This window comes from Ctenopharyngodon idella, chromosome 6 (assembly GCF_019924925.1).
Source record: "Ctenopharyngodon idella isolate HZGC_01 chromosome 6, HZGC01, whole genome shotgun sequence".
NCBI lineage: Eukaryota > Metazoa > Chordata > Actinopteri > Cypriniformes > Xenocyprididae > Ctenopharyngodon > Ctenopharyngodon idella.
In genome coordinates, this window is record NC_067225.1 from 9,306,813 (window position 1) to 9,327,942 (window position 21,130).

Here is a 21,130-nt window from a genome sequence, read left to right on the forward strand (position 1 = left end):
CATTCTGTAAAAATGTAAATATCACAATGATATAGTTATTTTGTGGGAAATTCTACTGTTTAAAAGTTTTTTTTTTTTTTAAAAAAAGGAATTACGTTTATTCAGCAAATACACATTAAATTCATTAAATCATTCATTAAATCAAATCATAAGTGACAGTATAGACTTTCACATTGTTACAAAAAAAACTATTTCAAATAAATGCTGTTCTTTTGAACTTTCTATTCATCAAAGAATCTGAAGCTTTGCATCACAGGAATAAATTACATTTTAAAATGTATTAAAATAGAAAACATTATAGTAATGTTTCACAATGTTACTGTTTTTACTGTATTTGTAATCAAAAAGTTCTTTCAAAAACATTAAAAAAATCTTACAGACCCCAGACTTTTGAAAGGTAGTGTATTAAATCAGGATTTTTTTTACCTGCGATCTGGAGAAATATTAATGAAATATGTTTATGATAATATTTTAACATTTTTCTGTAGTAAAATGACGATATAAAAGGCAATTTTTTTAATATTGTTGTCTTTACATCATCACATTAATATTTTTCACAGTACAAATTAATTTTTAATCACATTTTTATAAATAAAAATACATAGCTGCCTTTACATTTTAGGAAAGGAGTCCCTTACAAGTGGATCATCATATTTGGGGATATATGGCATCAAAATATGTTAAAAAAAAAAATCTGCCTATCTTTTGATAATCAAGTTTATTAAATAATTTGCAAATGAAAGGTGCTGATTTGATTATTTTCTCTTTTTATTTGAAAAATATATGGACGCAAGCTTAAAGATAATAATTTTTTATTTATAATAAATACTATTGCATTGTACAGCATATGCCATCATACCACTAAGCCCTATTCTTTCTCCTCAGGGAAAATTAAACCAAAGTTGATTATTCATCTTGTTTTTAGGGACGATTGTGTAGATGGTAAAGCTCTTTCCATTTGCTGCTACTGTGTTTAGAGTTAAATATCATGTGTATCTTACATGACTTTATATGCAAACTTACCATCTAGATAATATCAGCATATAAAAAAGTTTTTTCAATGAAGTGGTTTCTAGACTAAGAAATCCCCCTCCCCCTAAATTATGCTTCCGACTATCTTTTGATTATTAAAAAAGGCAAACATTTTGATACGTCCTAACCAAACCTGCTTCACTAGCCAACAGAGCAAACTGCATTGATACTGCAGGCCTCACAGTTAGGACTGAAGGCCGAGACAGGATTGGTGGTTTCTTTTTAGACGGTGTCATAATGAGTGTTTTGGTGCAGCGTTGAATCGTTTTTATGTTCTGTGTTTGTAGGAGAAGGAGATGAGACGCCAACAGGCTGTTATTCTCAAGCACCAGGTCAGTCACCACTCTCATAAATAATAGGTCTCATAATGGCAATTTATATAGTAGTACTGATTTCTGCTACAAAATGTGGGAGAAAGGGAGGGAAAGAGCAATATTTTATTGTAGAGTTCACATATGAAATGCAGTGCATTATGGGTTTAAAAGTGTCCTGAAATAGATTTGTTCAGCCTATGCCCATTGTAAGAAGTGGCGAGTCTCATGTGGTTCTGTCTTTAACTTTCTGCTGTTTCTCTTGGTTAATTTCCATGCTTTTTTGGGAGTGGGGTCTGTCTCTTTGGGGTTACAGGCTGAAGTTTTGAGTTTGTTTGTTTTTTTCCTTTTCTTTTTAAATGACGCTGTGATTTTTTTTCTGTCTCATAATACTCTGCCAACTCTCTCTCTCAGGAGATGGAGAGGCATAGACTAGATATGGTATGGGTATGTTTCATCTTCTGTACATCTAACACTCGCATCGTGAATCCTGGTTGTGATATGATGTCATAGCAGCACATGTTTAAATGTAGCACTGGCTGCTGTCAAAACTACATTTTCCTTCTGCATGGCTTTTCAAGCAAAAAAAAAAAAAAAAAAGAAAACAAAAGAAAAAAACTGCATCGCCTACATCTGCTATGTGTGTCAATGAGAGAAAACGGCTTTGATGCAGCAGGCCTGTGCCTTGTTTGTGTATGTGTGTGTGTGTGTGTGTGTGTGTGTGTGTGTGTCTGTGGAGCCTGTTGAGTACGTACTCTCATTGGTGGAAAGTGCCACACACCCTCATTCCACGTGTAAATTCATCCCAATTTTGTATCATTACCGCTGTGAAAATGTGAGTGTTGGTGTGTGTGCGTGTATGTATGTTGTTGTGGCAGACTATTTGTCACAATGTTGCATTTGCACTGTGCTGATTGTCCTGCCTGTGAGGTCATCAGTACAGGTCAAAGGTCGTAGTGCCTGACAATGACCAATGAGAGAATTTGAGGAAACTCACACTTCTCTCTGTTGTACATTCCATGCCATCTGTGGGTCAGAAATGAAGATATCACACTAATTGGCTTTGTCCTTAAAGTCAACATGAAACGGCTTTTTCAAAACCCATTTTGCTTCCTTAATGTGACGTTTTCCGAGCAAAATATATTTAATAAATATTAATAAATTAAGTGGATATTCAATATTAGAATGTAGTAGGGGTTGAACGACTTAATATTTTTTTGGACAGTCGACATTTATGTGACGAAGTCGAGTTGACATCGACTAATAGTGAAGCTGTGGGTTTTATTTACTAAGAAATATATGCTAGAACTTTTCATTTTCTAAGCTATTTTATTGATAAATCACAGAACAGTGTTGACAATACATTTCTGCGCTACTGTCTGTGTGTCACAACGCAGCAGCTGCGCATTAGTTTAGAACGGCGATTAACTTAAAAGTTGTTTAAAACGTGCATTCACCCAATCAATATTGAGCATCCAGATGGTATGATCAAACATATCTTGTGGAGCGCTCTCGGAGTATGCATTTATTTGTCATTTACTATTGGATACGGAGCGTAAATGTGGACTTCAAAGATTTCTCATTCTGTTGTGCCCTGTATAGGTCATGATCAGCAACTAGTCGACGTCAAACTTAAAGGGTTAGTTCACCCTAAAATGAAAATTCTGTCATTTTTTACTCGCCCTCGTGTCGTTCCACATCCGTAAGACCTTCGTTCATCTTCAGAACACAAATTAAGATCTTTTTGATGAAGTCTGAGAGGTTTCTGTCTCTCCATAGAGATCCAACGCAACTACCTCTCCAAGGTACAGAAAGGTAGGAACAAATTCGGTAAAGTATTCCATGCGACTCCAGTGGCTTAAACTCAATTTTATGAAGTGACGTGAGTGCTTTGTTTGCACAAAAAAAAGAAGATATTTTACCACTTTATTTACAAAAATATTGATCTGAAACACGTGTTCACAAGAGCTTCATGACGCATGCATGTTGTGTTCACGCAAGAGCTGGCATTGTTGCGTGAACACGCTTTGGATAATATACATTTGTAAATAAAGTGGTAATTTATGTGTTTTTTGCACAAGCAAAGCGATCACATCGCTTCATAAAATTGAGTTTAAGTGAAGGTCTTACGGGTGTGGAACGATACGAGGGTGAGTAATGAATGACAGAATTTTCATTTTTGGGTGAACTAACCCTTTAAAGCGTCATGGCAGAGCATTAAAGTCGACTAGTCGGTGCAACCCCTAGAATGTAGCCAAACCAGAATGCGAGTTTGCTAAAACAATGAATAAATAATTTTGCTATTGGTTAAAGGTGCACTCTGTAATTTAGGATTTCTCAAGCGAAAAAAAATGAATAGTACTTTACATAAGTATATTTAAAAATCCTGTAGACTCACATAAGATAAAACCTCTAGTCATATCAATTGCCCAATACAGTTTGTAATTTACATAGAGGGGGTCTCTTCATGGGGGCAGCCATGTTGAGATCATATCACTAGGCGAATACTACTCACTTCATCTCAGTTAACATTCACCTGCAGAATTAACAAGTTTGACTGCGAAAAGTGCATTTGTACAACAGTATTGATAACTACAACTTGCATGATGCTACATCCACACCACTAGATGTCAGCATGAATCCAAGACATCAGTAGCATAACCTAAACAACAAATTACGGAGTGCATTGTCTGCGTTTACCTCCACGTTTAGACACACACTCGCAAAACTACCCTAAGCACTTGCCCTAGGGGGAATCCCCAACGCTATTTTGAAGTGTATTCAACTTCGTCAAGTGGATGGGGAAGTTTATTCTATTTTGATCAGATCCATAGACCTCAATGTAACACAAGTGTAACTTCACAACATCAACTCACAGTGTTCACACTTAATTCACCCACAAGTGATTAAGGCTGTGGGCTCACGCAACGTAAGCAATGATGTACATCCGAGTGAATGGGATGGAGGGAAGTTAGCAAGGGAAGGGCATAAAAAAGTGGACTTAAACGCAGCCATTATCCAATAGTCTGAGTCCAAGGTGGTGTCAGCCGTAAAGTAGTTATTTGCAAGTTTTACATTTTAAAGAAAGATATCAGAAACGCGTATTAAGAAAGTAAATAGGGTCGATTTGATTTCATGTTGACTTTAAATCCATAACAACAGTGACAGAGCAATGTGCTTCACTGTAAGGACTGAGGGAAATCTGTGTTTTCCCTTGTTAGCTTGTAACAGTAGCTTCGCTAATCTAACTCAAGATGCACCGACAGCTTTCCTCCTCTGACCTGCCCATTACATCTGTGGCTTTTCTTTTCGCTCTTTTGTTCCCGTCCGATCAGCTGTAACACACGTTTTTTTGGCTGCCTCATCCTGGCCATAGCAATGTGTCCGTTCTACACCTACTTTTTCTATCTCTCTCTCTCTTTCTGTGCAACATGCTAAACCACGCTGATCAGTTTTATCGTCTGTCTCTGGCTTTTATATTTCGTTTGTTTTCTCTGTGTGGATCTGTATGCTCTGCTTTCCTCCACTGAACGATGGAATCATTCTGTCTTTTCAGGAGAGGGAGAGGAGGAGACAGCACGTTATGCTAATGAAAGCTGTGGAGGCTCGGAAAAAAGCTGAGGTGTGCAAAATAAAATAAATAAATAAAGGAACACTGTCCTTCACCACTCCACTCTCCTCTCTGCACCTCAAGGCTTTCTCACATGTCACGTCTACCTGCTCTGCTACGCTCCCTGAATGTGTTCGCCAAATAATTTTGATGTAGTTCGATAAAGTACACTAAACATTCCTCATTCTCCAAAGCAAAGTTTTCTTGTAGAACATAATACCCTAATGTCAAACACGCCTGATATGGCATCAGACCGGTTAGTAAAGCCTCTCTTCCACCCTGCAGGAGCGCGAACGCCTCAGGCAAGAGAAACGTGATGAGAAACGTCTCAACAAGGAGCGGAAAATGGAGCTCCGGAGGCTGGAGCTGGAGATGATCCGTGAGATGAAGAAACCCAATGAAGACATGTGCTTGACAGATCACAAGGTAATGGAACTGGGTATCAGGCCAAACAAGGAAAAGTTTTGCATTGCATCAACTTTAATAATCATTTAGAATGCTTGTTTTTGTAAGATTATGCACTTATGTTTCATTCATCAATAAATGAGATATTAACAGAAAGGCTCATCCAATCAGAACTCTCAGAGGTATGATGTCATACACAGAATCTCACCAAGACACTTTACAGTGAATTCACCTGAGACAGAATACTGCCACCTAGTGGTGACAAAGACAGCATTTTGATAAAAGTTGGCACTCTTGTATCTTTTATCAAACTTTTTGATGCTAATGAACCCAAATTTTGATGATCTCCTTATGACGGACCCCCTACTTAAAATATAATGACAGTTGCCTAATTTCATGTATAAAGACTCATTTATACAGTGTGAAAAATATTAAATATCATACTGTAAAGACAACATGTTGTTTCCAAAATTAAGCCTTTTATTGTCAGTATATTAAGGACAAAAAATTATTATATTATTGTCTAGAGCGGGGAATTGCAGGGGGTTTGTGAGTTGATGAAAAGCTAATAATTAATTATATTGAATATAAAAGTAAAATAATTAAATGGGGCTGCACAATAATCAGGATATGGCTTAGTGTGATTATCAAATCAAAGGCTGCAATTGAATTAAATAACTGTATAGTCTGATAAAGCATGTGGCGCATCTGTACAGTTGTAATTTACAGCAGTAATATTCATTTTTATAATTAAAGTTAAAAAATCTACTACTACTATTACTACTATTACTAATTATTATTATTATTAACATCAGAGAACTGTGAACATGCAAATGTGCCATTAAATTATTGAAATATTAACTTAAAATCTCAGGGGGTACTTCAAGTAAATATTTTACTCACAAAAAATCTGGGATTGACTCACCAAAAACTTTTCTTTGTATTAGTTTGACAGTATTTTTTAGTATTTTTTCCCACCCTATGTTAGAGTTGTTTTGAATGTATAAGCAAAACAACTTAAGGACATTAAATTGTTTATTATTATTATTATTATTTTTTTTTTTTCAGTTATATTTTTGACACAAGATAGAAAAATACTGCTTTAGATGATACAGTGCAGTAAAAAAAAAAAAAAAACTAATTGGAGAAATAATTTTTAGCGAAGTTTTAATTTTTCGCAAAGTTTAAGATACTGTTGACTGTTAAGATTTTATTGCTTATTTGAAATGTGTTATTAAAACGTGATCTTGAAAACTGTTTGCCTCACTTTTTCTGTTTCTCTCTCCCTCTACAGCCCCTTCCGGAGATTCCTCGTATCCATGGTCTGGTTCTGCCTGGGAGTGTGTTTGCAGACTGCCTGATGGTGGTGCAGTTCCTGCGGAGTTTTGGGAAGGTTCTGGGCATGGATCCCTCCGAGTTGCCCACTCTGGGTATACTGCAGGAGGGACTGCTCAACCTGGGCAACAGCATGGGGCAAGTGCAGGACCTGTTGGTTCGGCTACTCTCATCTGCTGTGTCTGACCCAGGATTACCTCAAGGACACAGGGTGAGGGGAAAATGCCTAGAGGTTACTTCAGTGTGATTGTCCCTGTAATAATTGTACTTTCAGGCCCTGTTTACACCCGCTATTAAGCACCGTCTCAAGTGATCCGCTCACATGTGCTATCTAGTTTGCTTTTAAGCAGATCCAAGCCTGTAATGGATGCTAATACTTAGTTTTTAATGTATTGTAATTTATTTTAATTAGTTCTAATAATTTATTTTAATTAAGATGCTTTAGTCAAAAGTGTCAGCAGAATTGGAACTATTCCCTTTTCTCCACCAGGCTAAGTCAATCTTGGGGGACCACCTGACCAATGTGGGTCTGAATCGGGACAACGTGTCTGAGGTTTTGCAGTTGTACATGGAGGCTCACTGCTCTCAGACGGAGCTAGCTGATCTTGCTCTGAGTTTAAGGACCAAAGCCTTTCAGGCCCATACGCCAACTCAGAAAGCCTCTGTCCTGGCCTTCCTTGTAAATGAGCTGGCATGCAGTAAAAGCGTGGTCAGGTAAGAACCAAGATAGATTGAGTTCAGCTGCTGATGATTCTTGACTTGATTGATGATTACATTGTATATGTTAATGAAACATTTACAAATTAAGCAAGGAAATATTTTGTTTCCTTTGAACAAATGACATCCATCTTTTTGAGAAACATATCACAAACCTTTCAACATCAATTAAAAATCAACTAATTACACTTATGTAAGACATTTTCAAACTCAAGTGATTCCTGTTTGGAAATATGATGTGTGTAAAAGTGATGTATTTATTCTATGAGGCCTGTCTGGGCACTATGAAATATTCATCTTGGAATAATAGTGCATAAAGAAGCAGTGGAGAGGTCACAGAGCTTTGAATACTTAATGCATATGAACACTGGAACCTCAACAGCTTGAATTCATCATGTGACATAATCACACATGTGCTGTATGACATGTATCTACCAGGGTTATTATCTTTAACTAAAACTGTTAAAACTAATTTTTGTTAATTATAATAATAAAATAAAATATAAATATTAGATTAAAATACTTAAATTAAATGAAAACAGAAATAAGTTTGAGCACTAAAATTAGTAACTGTAAAACAAACAAACTAAATCTGAATAATTAAACCTAAATAGTAATATTAAAAAAAGACAAAATTACTAAAAATCAACTTTAAATAAAATGTAACTTAAAAAGAAAATAAAGGCTAATTCAAAACTGTAATAAAACTATATGTATATAACTAATACTAAAATAACATTGGTATCTACAGCAGTATGAAACTGTTTGTGTGTTTTTGCAGTGAGATCGACAAAAGCCTGGAGCACATGAATGTGCTGAGGAAGGACGAGTGTATCGTGGAGGGCAAATTGAAGAAGTGAGTATCAACATGTTTGCACCTGATTTATACAAATATAATGGCTGTTTCAAAACTTACATACCTAGACAGCATTTTTAGCCATAATAGATGTTCACACATTTGAATCGAGGCATCTTACCAGGCCATAAACAGCTTTTACCAACTGCAAAATATGTGTGTTGAATGTACATCATAACTGCATTCAAATATTAAGGTTCCTTCACTAACCAATCAGTATTTATTCATGTGTTCATGCAGAATGAAAACAATCTACGCTAAACGGACAGGGAAACGTGAAGCAATTGCAGGAGGGGAGGAGCCTCAGGCTGCGGGCGGCTCTGCCATTGGTCACAAGCGCAAAAGGAAGGCTGGGGATAGTGATGATGACGACGATGAAGATGAGGACAGTGATGATGCAGGGGATGAGGACGATGATGATGAGGAGGAAGAGGCTAAAAAGGGAAAAAAGGTGGAGACGTGTGATGAGGTAACGTTCATTTCGGGTGCATTTTCATTGATTACTTTACCTTTATCAGACATCTTTATATTGACTGAGCCTGTATATGTGTGTGTGTGTGTGTGTGTGTTTGTGTCAGGATGAGGGAGACCCAGCAACAAGTGTTGAAGAGCTAGAGAAACAGATCGAGAAGTTATCAAAGGTAAATTCAAACATCATAATTTAGGGCAGCATGATTTGGGGAAAACAATTGCAATTGCAATTTAAAATGTGATTTTGTTTAAAATTGTGCTTGTGTGTAGGGCTGCACAGTTTAGCCCAAAATTTTGTGATTATATATCAATATGATAATAATAATAATATTAATGATGATGATGATAATGTTAATAATAATAATTTATTATTATTTTATTATAAAATATTAAACAAAAATAGTAAATATTACTAATATCAGTGTTAAATTTGACAGCAAATTTTGATTTAGTCATAGTCTTTTGACTAAAATGCCATGTAGTTTTAGTCATATTTTAGTCATCTGAATTGTTTTAGTTTTAGTCTAGTTTTAGTTGACGAAATATCATAAGATTTCAGTCGACTAAATCCACAGTAGATTTAGTCAACTAAAATCTAATGGGTTTAGTTAAATTGTAATGCATTAATTATGAATTTCTCTAAAATATCCAAACCCATTATATACTCCTGGAGAAAACATCTATTAACCTGTTAATATGAATGATATTAAAGTTTGAACATGCAATACAGACACAAATTTAACTGCTGTGACATATAACATGTCTTTATTTATCCTAAAATGAAATAAAACCACTTCTGAAGAAGAATATATGGTCTTCTTTTCAATGAATGATAAATGCTTACATGCATACAACTTGCATACATCATTCTTTATTCTCAGTTTTATTTATTTACTTTTTGTATAAATTAAATATAATTAATCCTTATTAAAGCTATTAAAGAGCAGTGAATGCTTTTCTCTTCGTCTTTGTTGTTTGATTAATATTAAGGGCACAGACAGCATTAAGTTTATTAGGCTGCTGTCACTTTAAGACAAAATGCGTGGATCCAATACACTAATGCACATCTGATATTCTCACAGCTGTTTACTTTCTTTTAAGACATAACTGACTCTGTTTACGTTAATACTCTCCAAAACGGACATTTTGACATAATGTTGTGTGTTTTTGTCCATTCAGACACGAAAGAGAGCTCAATTCAGTACTCGTGCGCTGTCTAGCTTTCTGTGTACGCGGCTGCGTGCTTCAGGTTGTGTGCACAGAAAACTATACCGAATAGAGTTCTCTTTTGTGTTGTCACACTTTTTCAGATCTGTCCATATGTCTGCTCTTCTCTTTCTCCCAGATGTTTACATTTTTGAACATTTTATGGGACATGCAGCAAGTGTAGTGTATGCCATCTTATGTCTTGCCGGGTAGATCAGCACGTTACAATTCAAATGTGTGCATCCACACATCAGTTCTGACTGGATCTCTTCCCAAATCGTCCCTCTCTAACATGTTCGTCACGTTTTTATTTGTTGACGAAAATGTCAATAGATTTTTGTCATAGTTTTTGTCATTCAAAACTGGTTTTTATTTAGTTACGTCTCATTTTCTTCTGTCTTCTGTCGTTGATGAAAATTATTTGTTAACGAAATTAACACTGACTATTGTTATAGTAATGTTTTTACTATTTCACTTTAAAATAAAATAAAGTATTTAAGAAAATAGTAATAATAATATTAATAATACTTATTATTATTTTACTGTTCAACTGTAAAATTACAATACTAATATATATGTTTTAATTTCACAAGCATTTAATTTGTTTGGAAAACCACAGGGAGCCCTTAAAGCTTCTCTTTTGTTGATGGTTTATAAGCACTTTTTATTACAAGTTTGGGAAGATGATTGGCGCATGTTGTGTCCAAAATGCAAACACTCATATGTGTATTTCTGTATGAGTATAGCAGCAAAACCTGATCCGTCGGAAGCTGTTTGAGTCGTCTCATGCCCTGCGGTCCATGTCATACGGCCAGGACCGGTACCGCCGCAGATACTGGGTCCTCCCACAGTGTGGAGGGGTTTACATAGAGGCGTTAGAGAGTGGAGAAGGTGAGTCTTATCTATCCATCCATCCATAAATGCATTTGCGTACAGCCACACCATTAATTATACACTAAATATGTTTTTCTTTCTTTCTCTCATATAGGTCTCGAGGAGTTGGAGAAAGAGCGTGAGAGGTTGAGGAACTTTCCAGTTGTGCAGGTCAAAGAGGAGCCCAAGGAGGAAGTTCTGCAGCATCATCAGCATGAGGAGATACAGGGGGCTGTGAAGGAGGAGGTGAAACAGGAGGAAGATAAGCCCATTGATCCTGATCAGGAGGCAAATAAAGAAGTGCGCTCCTCCCCACTCAAAGAACTGCAGGAAACAGAGGTTGTGACCACGCCCCCTCATCCGCCAGAGCTCCGCCCCTCACAGAGCCCTCAGTGTCAGGAACTGCCTTGCACACCTGCCGGGGCCAAGGGGCTCTGCCACGCCCACAACGGCTGCCCGGCAACAATCGCCATGGAAACGACATCAGCATCATCTCCAGCTCACTCTCCAACTACCTCTAAGCTGACAGAGGCCAGCAGCCCGAGCGCAGACCACGCAATCCCTCCTCCTCTGCAGCTGGGCATCCCCGCGCACATCCTGCAGCCGCAGCAGCTGACGCAGACTCAGCTCCTGGCCAACGACCAGCTGCTCAAGGTCCTCAGCGAGCGCAGTGGCCACTGGTTCAGCCTGCTGCCTCGCTCACCCTGCGACGACACTTCCCTCACCCAGCCGTCTGCACACTCACAGTCCTCACACAACAGCAACACCCTCAGCACACGACCCAAAACTCCACCTCCACCGTCTACCTCCTCCCCGCACCATCACCTGCTTCCTCTTTCTGCATCTGCAAGCCCTCTGAACCCCTCACCTGCTGGGATCAGCAACCTCAGTTTGCAGGTAATTACCCGTTCTATTTGAAATATATTTCATATTTACAGTGTCCAGCATGATAAAGCTACAAGCAATAAATCTCTTTCATGTTAATCAGCTGCACACATCAATTAACGCGAGACAAGACGTTTTGTTGGTTGCTTGGTTTCTGTTTATTTTGTGTCACGCTGGGTAGCTCTGCCCACAGTGAAATCTCATTGGTTTGTTCTGATTGGTTGTGATTGTGTTTAGTGTTGCCCAAAATAAAAATCCTTGGCCGAAACCAAAAATTCTGAAAGCCAAAATCCAATTGATTTAAAACAACTATCAGTTCCATTGATGTAATAATATAAAATAGCTGATTACACTATTTTCCTTCAACTGCTGTGACTTTCATATCACTTATTACAATTTAATATTGTTTAAATAAATGGACTCTATTATTATTAGTGTCAGTGTTGATCAATGTAATACTTTTGTAATAGTTTAAACAGAATTAAGCCAGAAAAATGTTCAGATACTGAAAACATTACGCAAGTGGAAATTGAAACGTAAAAACAACTGTTTTTAAAACCGTCTAAAGTTTCTGTGCTCTAAATCAGTGACTCTCAACTTTTTTGACTCCAATGTCCCCCTTTGTTCACAACAATATTCAAAGGTCCCCTGAATGAAATATTATTGTTTGTAATTTACTGCACTGTAAAAAGAATAAATTGGCAAAGCTCAAAAAATTTGAGGTAATCAGTTACATCAAATTTTTAAGTTAAGAAATTCAAATTTTAAGTAAGCAGAACTGGCAGATTTCAGTTTTGTACTCATACATTTTAATTGTTCTTAACTTAAAATTTTAATTCATACATATTCATATTTTTTAATTCATACATAAAAGTTAATTCATACATTAAACTTTAAATGATAATGTAATCTTAACTTTTATATATATATATATATATATATATATATATATATATATATATATATATATATATATATATATATATATATATATAGCAGACAGGAAGCGAAGTTGGGGAGAGAGAGAGAGAGGGACGGGATCGGGAAAGGTCCGCTAGCCGGGACTCAATCTCGGGTCGCCTGAAGTGCAATGGCGCTGTGTTGGCGCACTGCCCACGAGGTTATCAGCGCCGACATCTTAAATTATATTTTTAGTAGTGGAAATTTAGCTAGCTAATTCAGCAAATGCTAATTGGTAACACAATGCTTTGATAACATTAGCATAGCATAGCAATTGCTGAAAGAGTACAGCAATATAGAACATTTAACAAATACCTGTTCTCAAGCTAAGCCAATGCCCACAAAAAACCCACATAACAGAAACTTCTAAATTAGCATAGCAAAGCATTAAACACTATTAAATCTCCCACTTAACATTAATCTTGCACAAAAAAAAAAAAAAAAAAAAAAAAACATTATATAACATTTAATTTTAGCATTTGTTCTCCCTTTCAAGTGTCAGGGCAGAGCATGCTGGGAAATAGTAATCCCAGCTGAGTTTCAGGTAAATTAAAAGAAACAAGTTCAAAAACCTCAAAACACTGAAACACTTATGATTACTTAAAATTTGTCAGTTTCATGAACTCAAAAGAAAAAGAAAGTTCTAAATACTCATAAACGTTTATTTGATTGAACTAATTTGTTTAATTTGAGTTTGCCCTACTCAAACCAATTAATTATTTTGAGCTTTAGGGTTTACAGTGTGGATAAGGATTTTTTTTTTTTTTTTTTTAATATTTTTATATATATATGATTTTGTTCATTTCCATGACTTTTCCAGATCTAGAAATCACACTTTTGAATTTAGGCTACCTCATATATCAAGGTTTTTCAAGATGGTTGTTGAAAGGGTAAATTAAAATAAGAAATATATTTCTCTTTTTTTTATTTGTTTTTTTGTCTTATTTTAAATCACCCTTGAAAGTTTGCTGAGGCCCCCTAGTGGGCCTCAGACCCCATTTGTTGAGTAGCACTGATCTAAGTGATATTGTTGCTACATCTCATGTATTCTCATTATCTCCCCCAGGTGAAGCCAGGTGGAGCTCTGATTGGTTTGCCTTTGTGCAACTGGTCCGGTGGGGTCATCAGCCCCAATCTGCCCCTGTGCAGCAGCCCCCTGCACATGTACCCCTCAGTGGAGGGCAGCGCCAGCCCCCTCCTGGCACCCAGCGTCTCAACCAGCAAAAGTGGTTCTCCTGTTCCCACTGGGGAGAAGCTTACCTCTGCTCCTTCTCCAATGGCACTGGACCTTCCCAGAAATCATGACCACCCTGAACCGCTGCCAGTACCAGAGGGTGAGTGCTGGTATCATGCACACAAATGCTACTTCACTGAGTTGTTAAATAATAAAATGTAATTTTAAGTCTGCAAGATTTAACCATAATATTCAGCAACAAATGTGTCATTAGTCTTCTAGTTTTGTTTGGGGTTGTTGATGGTAATGGTTTTGGCTGATTGGCAGACATGCTGCTGGGCTGGTGGAAGGTGACAGACATGGATGAGCTGAAAGCCCTAGTGAACGCTCTCCACAGCAGAGGCATCCGAGAGAGAGCCCTCCAGAAACAGCTGCAGAAATCCATGGAGCTCATCGCACAGACTTGCAACAAGAACCGAGAGGGTGAGCTGAGTGGAAATAACACAGTGTGTCAGTGTGTGTTTTATCTTACAGATTTAGCCATGGAAACAGTTCAAGCAGACCAAAATAAAAAAAGATAGGACCGCCGGAGATGATGTTTATTTATCATTGTTAACACAATTTGACATTCCAGTCATTTAATTCTATTCGGTGTATTGATTTCAATACACACACAAACACACAACAGTCCACAGCTGGTTTGTGTCATAAAATAATGGAGAAAGTCATTCATAAGTCATATTTTGTCTTTTTTTGAACATTCTCTTTGTTTTCTACATTGGCACAAAAAAAAAATTCCTACAAAATTCACTTTGCAGATACATTGTGCAATAATATTCTTCCATATGTAAACAAATTTTATTTTAACACATAATGATATAGGGGGAAAATTAAACTAAATACATTTTTTTCTTTTAATTAAATTATTAATAATCATATTTCTTTCTAAATTAAATCCAGGGAAGACTTTTAACAAAACTAAAGTTTTCTTTTTATTTTATTTTATGTAATGAAACTGATAGTTCCGGTTCTTGATGCTGATTATTTAATAGCCGTGTTTTCTTTACGATAAAGTGTCCGCTTCACTTAATTTTTATACTTCATTTATTTTATTTTATTTTATTTTATTTTATATTATTCACCCTTTCTGGCGTTATGTTTGCCTCATTAACCTTTCATTTTAAGACCACTACTTTATTTTATTTTATTTTATTTTATTTTATTCACCCTTTCTGGCATTATGTCTGCATCATTTACCTTTAATTTTAAGACCAATAATTTTATTTTATTTTATTTTATTTTCCATAAAAGAGGAACTGGATGTATTATAACTAAAGCTAATATAAGCAAAACTGAGCAAATATAAGCAAATTCTAAATCTGAGGTTTATCAATATAGAATGCAAAAAGTTAATCAGAATAACCACAATGAATTATTTTGGCATTTTAGTATTTGGCAGCCCTAAATAACATTCATAAAAGCCCTCTATACCACTGTGCAACTAACTCAACCGAGCATGCAGTTGTCAAAACGAGCTCAATTCTGCTGTGCTGTGCCTTACGGATGTTATTTCTCCTGGGGTCTTACGGTTGTCTTATTTTTTGTTTGCAGTGGCAGTTATGGAGGTCTCAGAGCTCGACGAGGGCCAGGTTTCCGTGGAGACACTGCAGGAGTGGTGTGTGGAGGAGCAGGCCATGGAGACTGACATCGCTCTGCTGCAGCAGGTGGAGGAGCTGGAACGCAAAGTCACGTCCGCCAGCCTGCAGGTCAAGGTGAGTGTACTGTTATAATACTTCCACAAATGCGTTAAACCATTGTTGGAAGTGACAGTTAATATAAGAAATTTCAATGCCTCGATTCAGGGCTGGACATATCCAGAGCCACAGTCTGAAAGAGAGGACCTAGTCTATTATGAGCACAAGCTTCTCCCCAAGCCCCGCCCTGGGGCGGAGTCTCAAGAGGAGCGCAGCTCGGAGAAGGGCCTGATCCGTCGTCCCAGCAACCCACTGGACATCGCGGTGACGCGATTGGCAGAGCTGGAGCGCCACATCGAGAGAAGGTACCTGCGGAGCCCCTTAGGGACCACCATCCAGATCAAACTGGATAATGTGGGTACAGTCACTGTCCCCGCACCTGCTCCATCCACTAGCGCTGGAGGGGAAGGGTAGGTCATCCAGACTGCCAGCCTTCGTCTCTGCTCCTCCTCATCCCCCCCTCTCCCTCCCCCTCTCTCTGCTGGCTGGGGCTTCTCTGCTCGTCCGTCCATGCGTTCTCACCCTGGCTACAGTTTCGGGTTTTGTGTTTGTTTTTTGGTTTCATTTTCCTCTCACTCCCTTGCCTGCACCCTTCCTGTTTTTGGCTGCATGGTTTTAATCAGCAGTGCACAAACAGAGTTTGAAAATGTCAATTCTTGATTTGTATTCTAATACTTCTAAGTGCATGGTACACCACAGCATCCTGTGCTCTCCGTCCTCATGTATGGCCACAAATTTGTATGACACTATATAGACCATATATCTGTGTGTGTGTGTGTGTGTGTGTGTGTGTGTGCTATTGAAATCCCAGGATCTCAGCTACTCTATCTGACACAGACATTAATCTTTGAAATAAACACCTCACTGATGTGTGTGTTGTGTTTTTGTGTGTTGCAGGGGAGAGGAAGAGATCGCTCCAGGGATGAAGCTGTGGCGGAAGGCACTGAGTGAGGTACGCAGCTCCTCTCAGCTGGCCATGTGTCTGCAGCAGCTGCAGAAATCCATCGCCTGGGAGAGGTCTATCATGAAAGTGGTAAGTGACGTCATAAACTTCACTGTCCATAAGTGTAGGAACACACATTTGTTATGCATCTACAGTATATGTTGTAGTTTCCATTCTTACATGCCCGTTTGTGTTTTCAGTACTGTCAGATGTGCCGAAAGGGGGATAATGAAGACCTGCTGTTGCTGTGTGATGGCTGTGATAAGGGGTGTCACACTTATTGCCACAAACCCAAGATAACCAACATCCCAGAGGGAGACTGGTACTGCCCTGCTTGCATCTCCAAGGTAACCGCCTCCAGTTCAAATCACCAGGGGTGCAAGTGCTCATTTGCTGAGGGGCATGTTTTCAGAGCTGTATCTCTAAAATACGTAGATACTTTTTTTTTCTAGATGGAGCTGAATAAACCAAACTTAACACACATATTATATACACACACACACACACACGTATTGCATACCCCTTTCTGCACCCCTGCCTATCACATGCAGGATTTAGAACTTAATAATAATAAATAATAGTAGTATAAGTAATGATAATAAATAATAAATGTGTTTTTGCTTAGTCTTCTCATTATTTCATCAGTGAAAGTGACTGCAATTAGTTGTAATAATTTAGTCTAGCACTTGGAGCAGTGATGTGTACTGTTCTCTGGCTTATTTGGAGTGTTATTAAGTGTATTCCTGAATGTTAACTTGTAAATCTGAACTGGTCCTATCCACTAATTTCAGGCAAGTGGTCAGTCACCTAAATCTAAGAAGACTCCGAATCGTGCGCCACCAGCCAGTGGAGGAAAAAAGGCAACAGAAGCAGCCAAGAAAAGCAAGAAACAAACAGAGACGTGTGAAGAAGAGGAAGCCACCAGCAGCAACAACAGCACCCCAAAGAAAGCAGCCGCCACCTCCACCCAGGCCAAGAAGAACACCTCCACCCCCCCTGCACCCAAACCAGACAGCCCTGCCTGCGTAAAAAGAGCCAAAACAGCCAGAGACAACAACCGGGACCTGGGCCTCTGCAGGTACCACTCGCATTCTCTTTATTTTCTGTGTGTATTTGTGGATGTAATGTTGGTTTGTATGCAGACCTCATGTACGTTTTGTACTTCTCAGGATTCTGTTGGCTGAACTGGAACGTCATCAGGACGCCTGGCCCTTCCTCACACCTGTTAACCTTAAATCTGTCCCAGGGTACCGCAAAGTCATTAAAAAACCCATGGACTTCTCCACTATCCGTGAGAAACTCGTCAGCAGCCAGTAAGTGTCTTTCTGTTCCACTTTTAAGTGTCATGAACTTCCTCAGATCAGTTCAGTTCTCACTCAGTTTTGAAAAATGTGAAAAAGTAAAAAGTTTCTTGCTATTGCAAGTTTATACCTTGCAATTCTGACTTTTTTTCTTATGTAATGTTATTATAAAGTAGCAGTTCTGAGAAATAAAGTCAGAATTGCAAGATATAAATTCACAGTTCTGACTTTATAAATCACAAGTGACTGTTCACAAAGACCCCGCCCCCTTTAGTTACTGTTGCTACGTCCGACAAGCCACGCTGCTCTCACGCCACACATTCTCACGCAGTGAAAAATACATTGCGGAGCAAAGAGGACACTGACAATGTGTCGACAGACAAGACAAATAAACATGAATGAACATCAGAAGGAATGTTGTTTCAACCACGGAAAGATGTCAGTATACACTATTTTTCAAGTTGTTAATCTACTAACTCACCTGACCAGGGTTGTCAGGTTTTCACAACAAAACCCACCCAATTGCTACTCAAAACTAGCCTAAAACTAGCCCAATCGTATTTCAGAGGGGGGTCCTGCGGTAAAAATCACGTTCCGGGGGTAAAATCCACGTTTTTGGCGGGGTTCCCCTAATTAAAATTTGCATTCCAGGGGCTAAATATCATGTTATTTGGAGTCACTTCAACCTGTAAAAGTAGCCCAATTCCACGGGAAAACCACGGACTTGGCAACACTGCCCCTGACTGCTTTGTCGAACAAAATGGTGGATTCGGCGTTATGATTGGTTAGATCGCCTGTCAATCAATCTCCCTGCAAAGGTCATCTCGCAATTCTGACTTTTTTCTCAGAATTGAGATATAAACTCGCAATTCTGAGAAAAAATCTGCTGACAATTCATTTTTTTCTCACAATTATGAGTTTATATCCCACAAATCTAACTTTTTTCCCCAGAATTCTGAGATATAAACTTGCAATTGCGAGTTATGAAGTCTGAACTGCAAGATACAAACTTGCAATTCTGAGAAAAAGTCAGAGATAAGTTACAAATACTTTTTTATTCAGTGGCAGAAACAAGCTTGCATACAAGGGGGCATGAAAATAGTCACCAAAAATTAATTGATTTATTATTTTTTTTATAATAAATACTTTTTCTATATAAAATCTTTTCCAAAGCATTAACAAAAATCTTTTGTTACCACCAAAATAAATACATAAAATATTAATAAGAATACCAACACTAAAAATAATAACAAACATTCATAAATACATATATATATTTATATATACCCATATCAAAAATGTATAAAAACTTAAATCCCTAAATTAACCATTTTAACATTAAAATGAATAAAACAATAGCACTGTCCATCATGTGCAACACATACATATCTGTTAACGCAGTTTCATGATCCTTTAACAATGAGATGCAGATGCAGTAACCGAGACGATTTTTCGCTCTGTTCTTCAGATATCAGAATTTAGAGACGTTCATCATCGACGTCAACCTGGTGTTCGACAACTGCGAGAAGTTCAACGAGGACAACTCGGACATCGGCCGGGCCGGGCACAACATGAGGAAGTTCTTTGAGAAGAGGTGGACTGAGCTGCTGAAGCAGACTAACTGAGGTGGCTTCAGACCACGGCTGTCATTTCAAACCTGCGACCTGGGCTCAGAAGCAGACGAGTTGCAGGCTCTTTCTGCAACCCAGGGCCCATCAGGACCGACCAATCCCACATCAACACCCAAAGAGACACAAGACAGAGGGTGTCTTTGTGCAATACCATTTCCTTCTAGAAAAGAGAAATCGCACTGAAATTTCAACCATCAGAGCTGTACTAAGGAGAAAAAATCCCTTTCCACTACTTGTAAATATCTTTTTATTTTGGTTTTGTATTTTTACTTTATGGTTAATATTATAGTGAATGTATTTAATTTTTTTAAATGATTATTTATGACTTAATAAAAGAAAGGTCCACTCTTCATTTTCTATGAAAAGGAAGAAACAGCAAAACTGCTTTAAATCTAATGGAATGTTTATTTGTTTGTGTTTTTCCTCTCCAAATATGAAAGAAAGCCAAGAAAAAAAAAAGAAACTGTTTACACTGTTCTGTGCCATGTGGCATCAGAGTATTCAACCCTCTGAAAGTGAACTAACGGCATCACTGTACACACACACACACACACACACACACACACACACACGCAGACAAGCAGGAGGCACCCATGTGTACATACTGTCTATTAATGTCAATATATTGAGTCTTGTTTGGAATGATGTGTACATATTGTTTCAGACATTGGATATTGTTTATGCCTTAGAATGATTGTAGCAATTAATTTTAGTCTTAAAGTGATTAATAATATACATTTATTGTTTGTACAGTATATACATATCCTCTACAAAACACTGTGGTCTCCTTAATCTTAGTAGTGCCTGCCCTTCAGAACAGGGTATAGGGAAAATAATTTGTTCTTTTTTTTTGTTTTGTTTTTTCCCTGTTTTGTAACGTTATTGTTTTCTTATATAAAACACATCAAGGCCTCCACTCGAAGGCATACTGTACGAAACTCATATCTGAACCCATATGAAAACTGTCGGAGTATTCTTCAGTATCCCTGGCCCCAGAGCCGCTCAGAGATGGACAGCAGGCGTTCTGTAACCACATGTGTCTGAGTCTCCCGCGTGCATCGTGGCCCACTGGAGGCAGCTAGAACAGAGTTTTTTTGTACCTGCGTCAGAGTACTTGAAGTTATTTTATTTAAAGATATTGTGGGAAACAAATGGTAGCGTTCTTTTTGTAGGAGCATTATTTTTCACTAGTGTGTGTGTGTGTGTGTGTGTGTGTGTGTGTGTGTGAGAGAGAGAGAGAGAGAGAGAGAGAGTGTGTGTGCGAGAGTGTTTGTGTGAGTGTGTGGATGTTTGGCACGGACTTATTAAAAGGATGTTTTTAAATCCAGCCAGTGTCTAATGTGTTATTTTATTCATTTTCCCATGGGCATTTACTGGTCAGGTTATTAGTATTTTAAAATATGAATGCCATAACTTTTAATCACCATTTTATTTAAGTTTAACCCTTAAACGGGCAGCAAAATAAATAAAATAAATATGATAGAAAATCTATCAATCATTGGCAACATATCTTTATTCACCATTTTTTTTTTCAACTGTTTAACCCTTAAATTGGCAGCAAAAATAATAAATAAAATGAGTAAATAATAAAAAAAAATATATATATCAAACTGAACAGCTTTTTTCCAACACATTAGGACTACAATAATACAATATATATATATAT

The 21,130-nt window shown here is 37.6% G+C and overlaps 1 protein-coding gene across 22 annotated transcripts in view; it reads left to right on the forward strand.

Annotated features, from left to right (window-relative positions):
• The window catches only part of baz2ba (bromodomain adjacent to zinc finger domain, 2Ba), a 101,296-nt gene extending 80,505 nt beyond the window's left edge, over window positions 1-20,791 (forward strand). For 5 of the 22 annotated variants that reach the window (XM_051897628.1, XM_051897633.1, XM_051897639.1 and 2 more), the window contains 20 exons: window positions 1,320-1,364; window positions 1,758-1,790; window positions 4,900-4,965; window positions 5,239-5,379; window positions 6,653-6,904; window positions 7,184-7,407; window positions 8,192-8,266; window positions 8,507-8,735; window positions 8,845-8,907; window positions 10,690-10,834; window positions 10,932-11,713; window positions 13,728-13,995; window positions 14,163-14,318; window positions 15,447-15,607; window positions 15,698-15,999; window positions 16,487-16,622; window positions 16,733-16,879; window positions 17,324-17,610; window positions 17,702-17,845; window positions 19,302-20,791. In XM_051897628.1, the coding sequence (XP_051753588.1) occupies window positions 1,320-1,364; window positions 1,758-1,790; window positions 4,900-4,965; window positions 5,239-5,379; window positions 6,653-6,904; window positions 7,184-7,407; window positions 8,192-8,266; window positions 8,507-8,735; window positions 8,845-8,907; window positions 10,690-10,834; window positions 10,932-11,713; window positions 13,728-13,995; window positions 14,163-14,318; window positions 15,447-15,607; window positions 15,698-15,999; window positions 16,487-16,622; window positions 16,733-16,879; window positions 17,324-17,610; window positions 17,702-17,845; window positions 19,302-19,458 (3,813 nt within the window). In that variant the 3' untranslated portion in view covers window positions 19,459-20,791. The remainder of the gene's footprint in view (window positions 1-1,319; window positions 1,365-1,757; window positions 1,791-4,899; window positions 4,966-5,238; window positions 5,380-6,652; window positions 6,905-7,183; window positions 7,408-8,191; window positions 8,267-8,506; window positions 8,736-8,844; window positions 8,908-10,689; window positions 10,835-10,931; window positions 11,714-13,727; window positions 13,996-14,162; window positions 14,319-15,446; window positions 15,608-15,697; window positions 16,000-16,486; window positions 16,623-16,732; window positions 16,880-17,323; window positions 17,611-17,701; window positions 17,846-19,301) is intronic. The other 17 variants (XM_051897630.1, XM_051897635.1, XM_051897641.1 and 14 more) reach the window with 8 other exon arrangements.
• The last annotated feature ends 339 nt before the right edge of the window (window positions 20,792-21,130 follow it).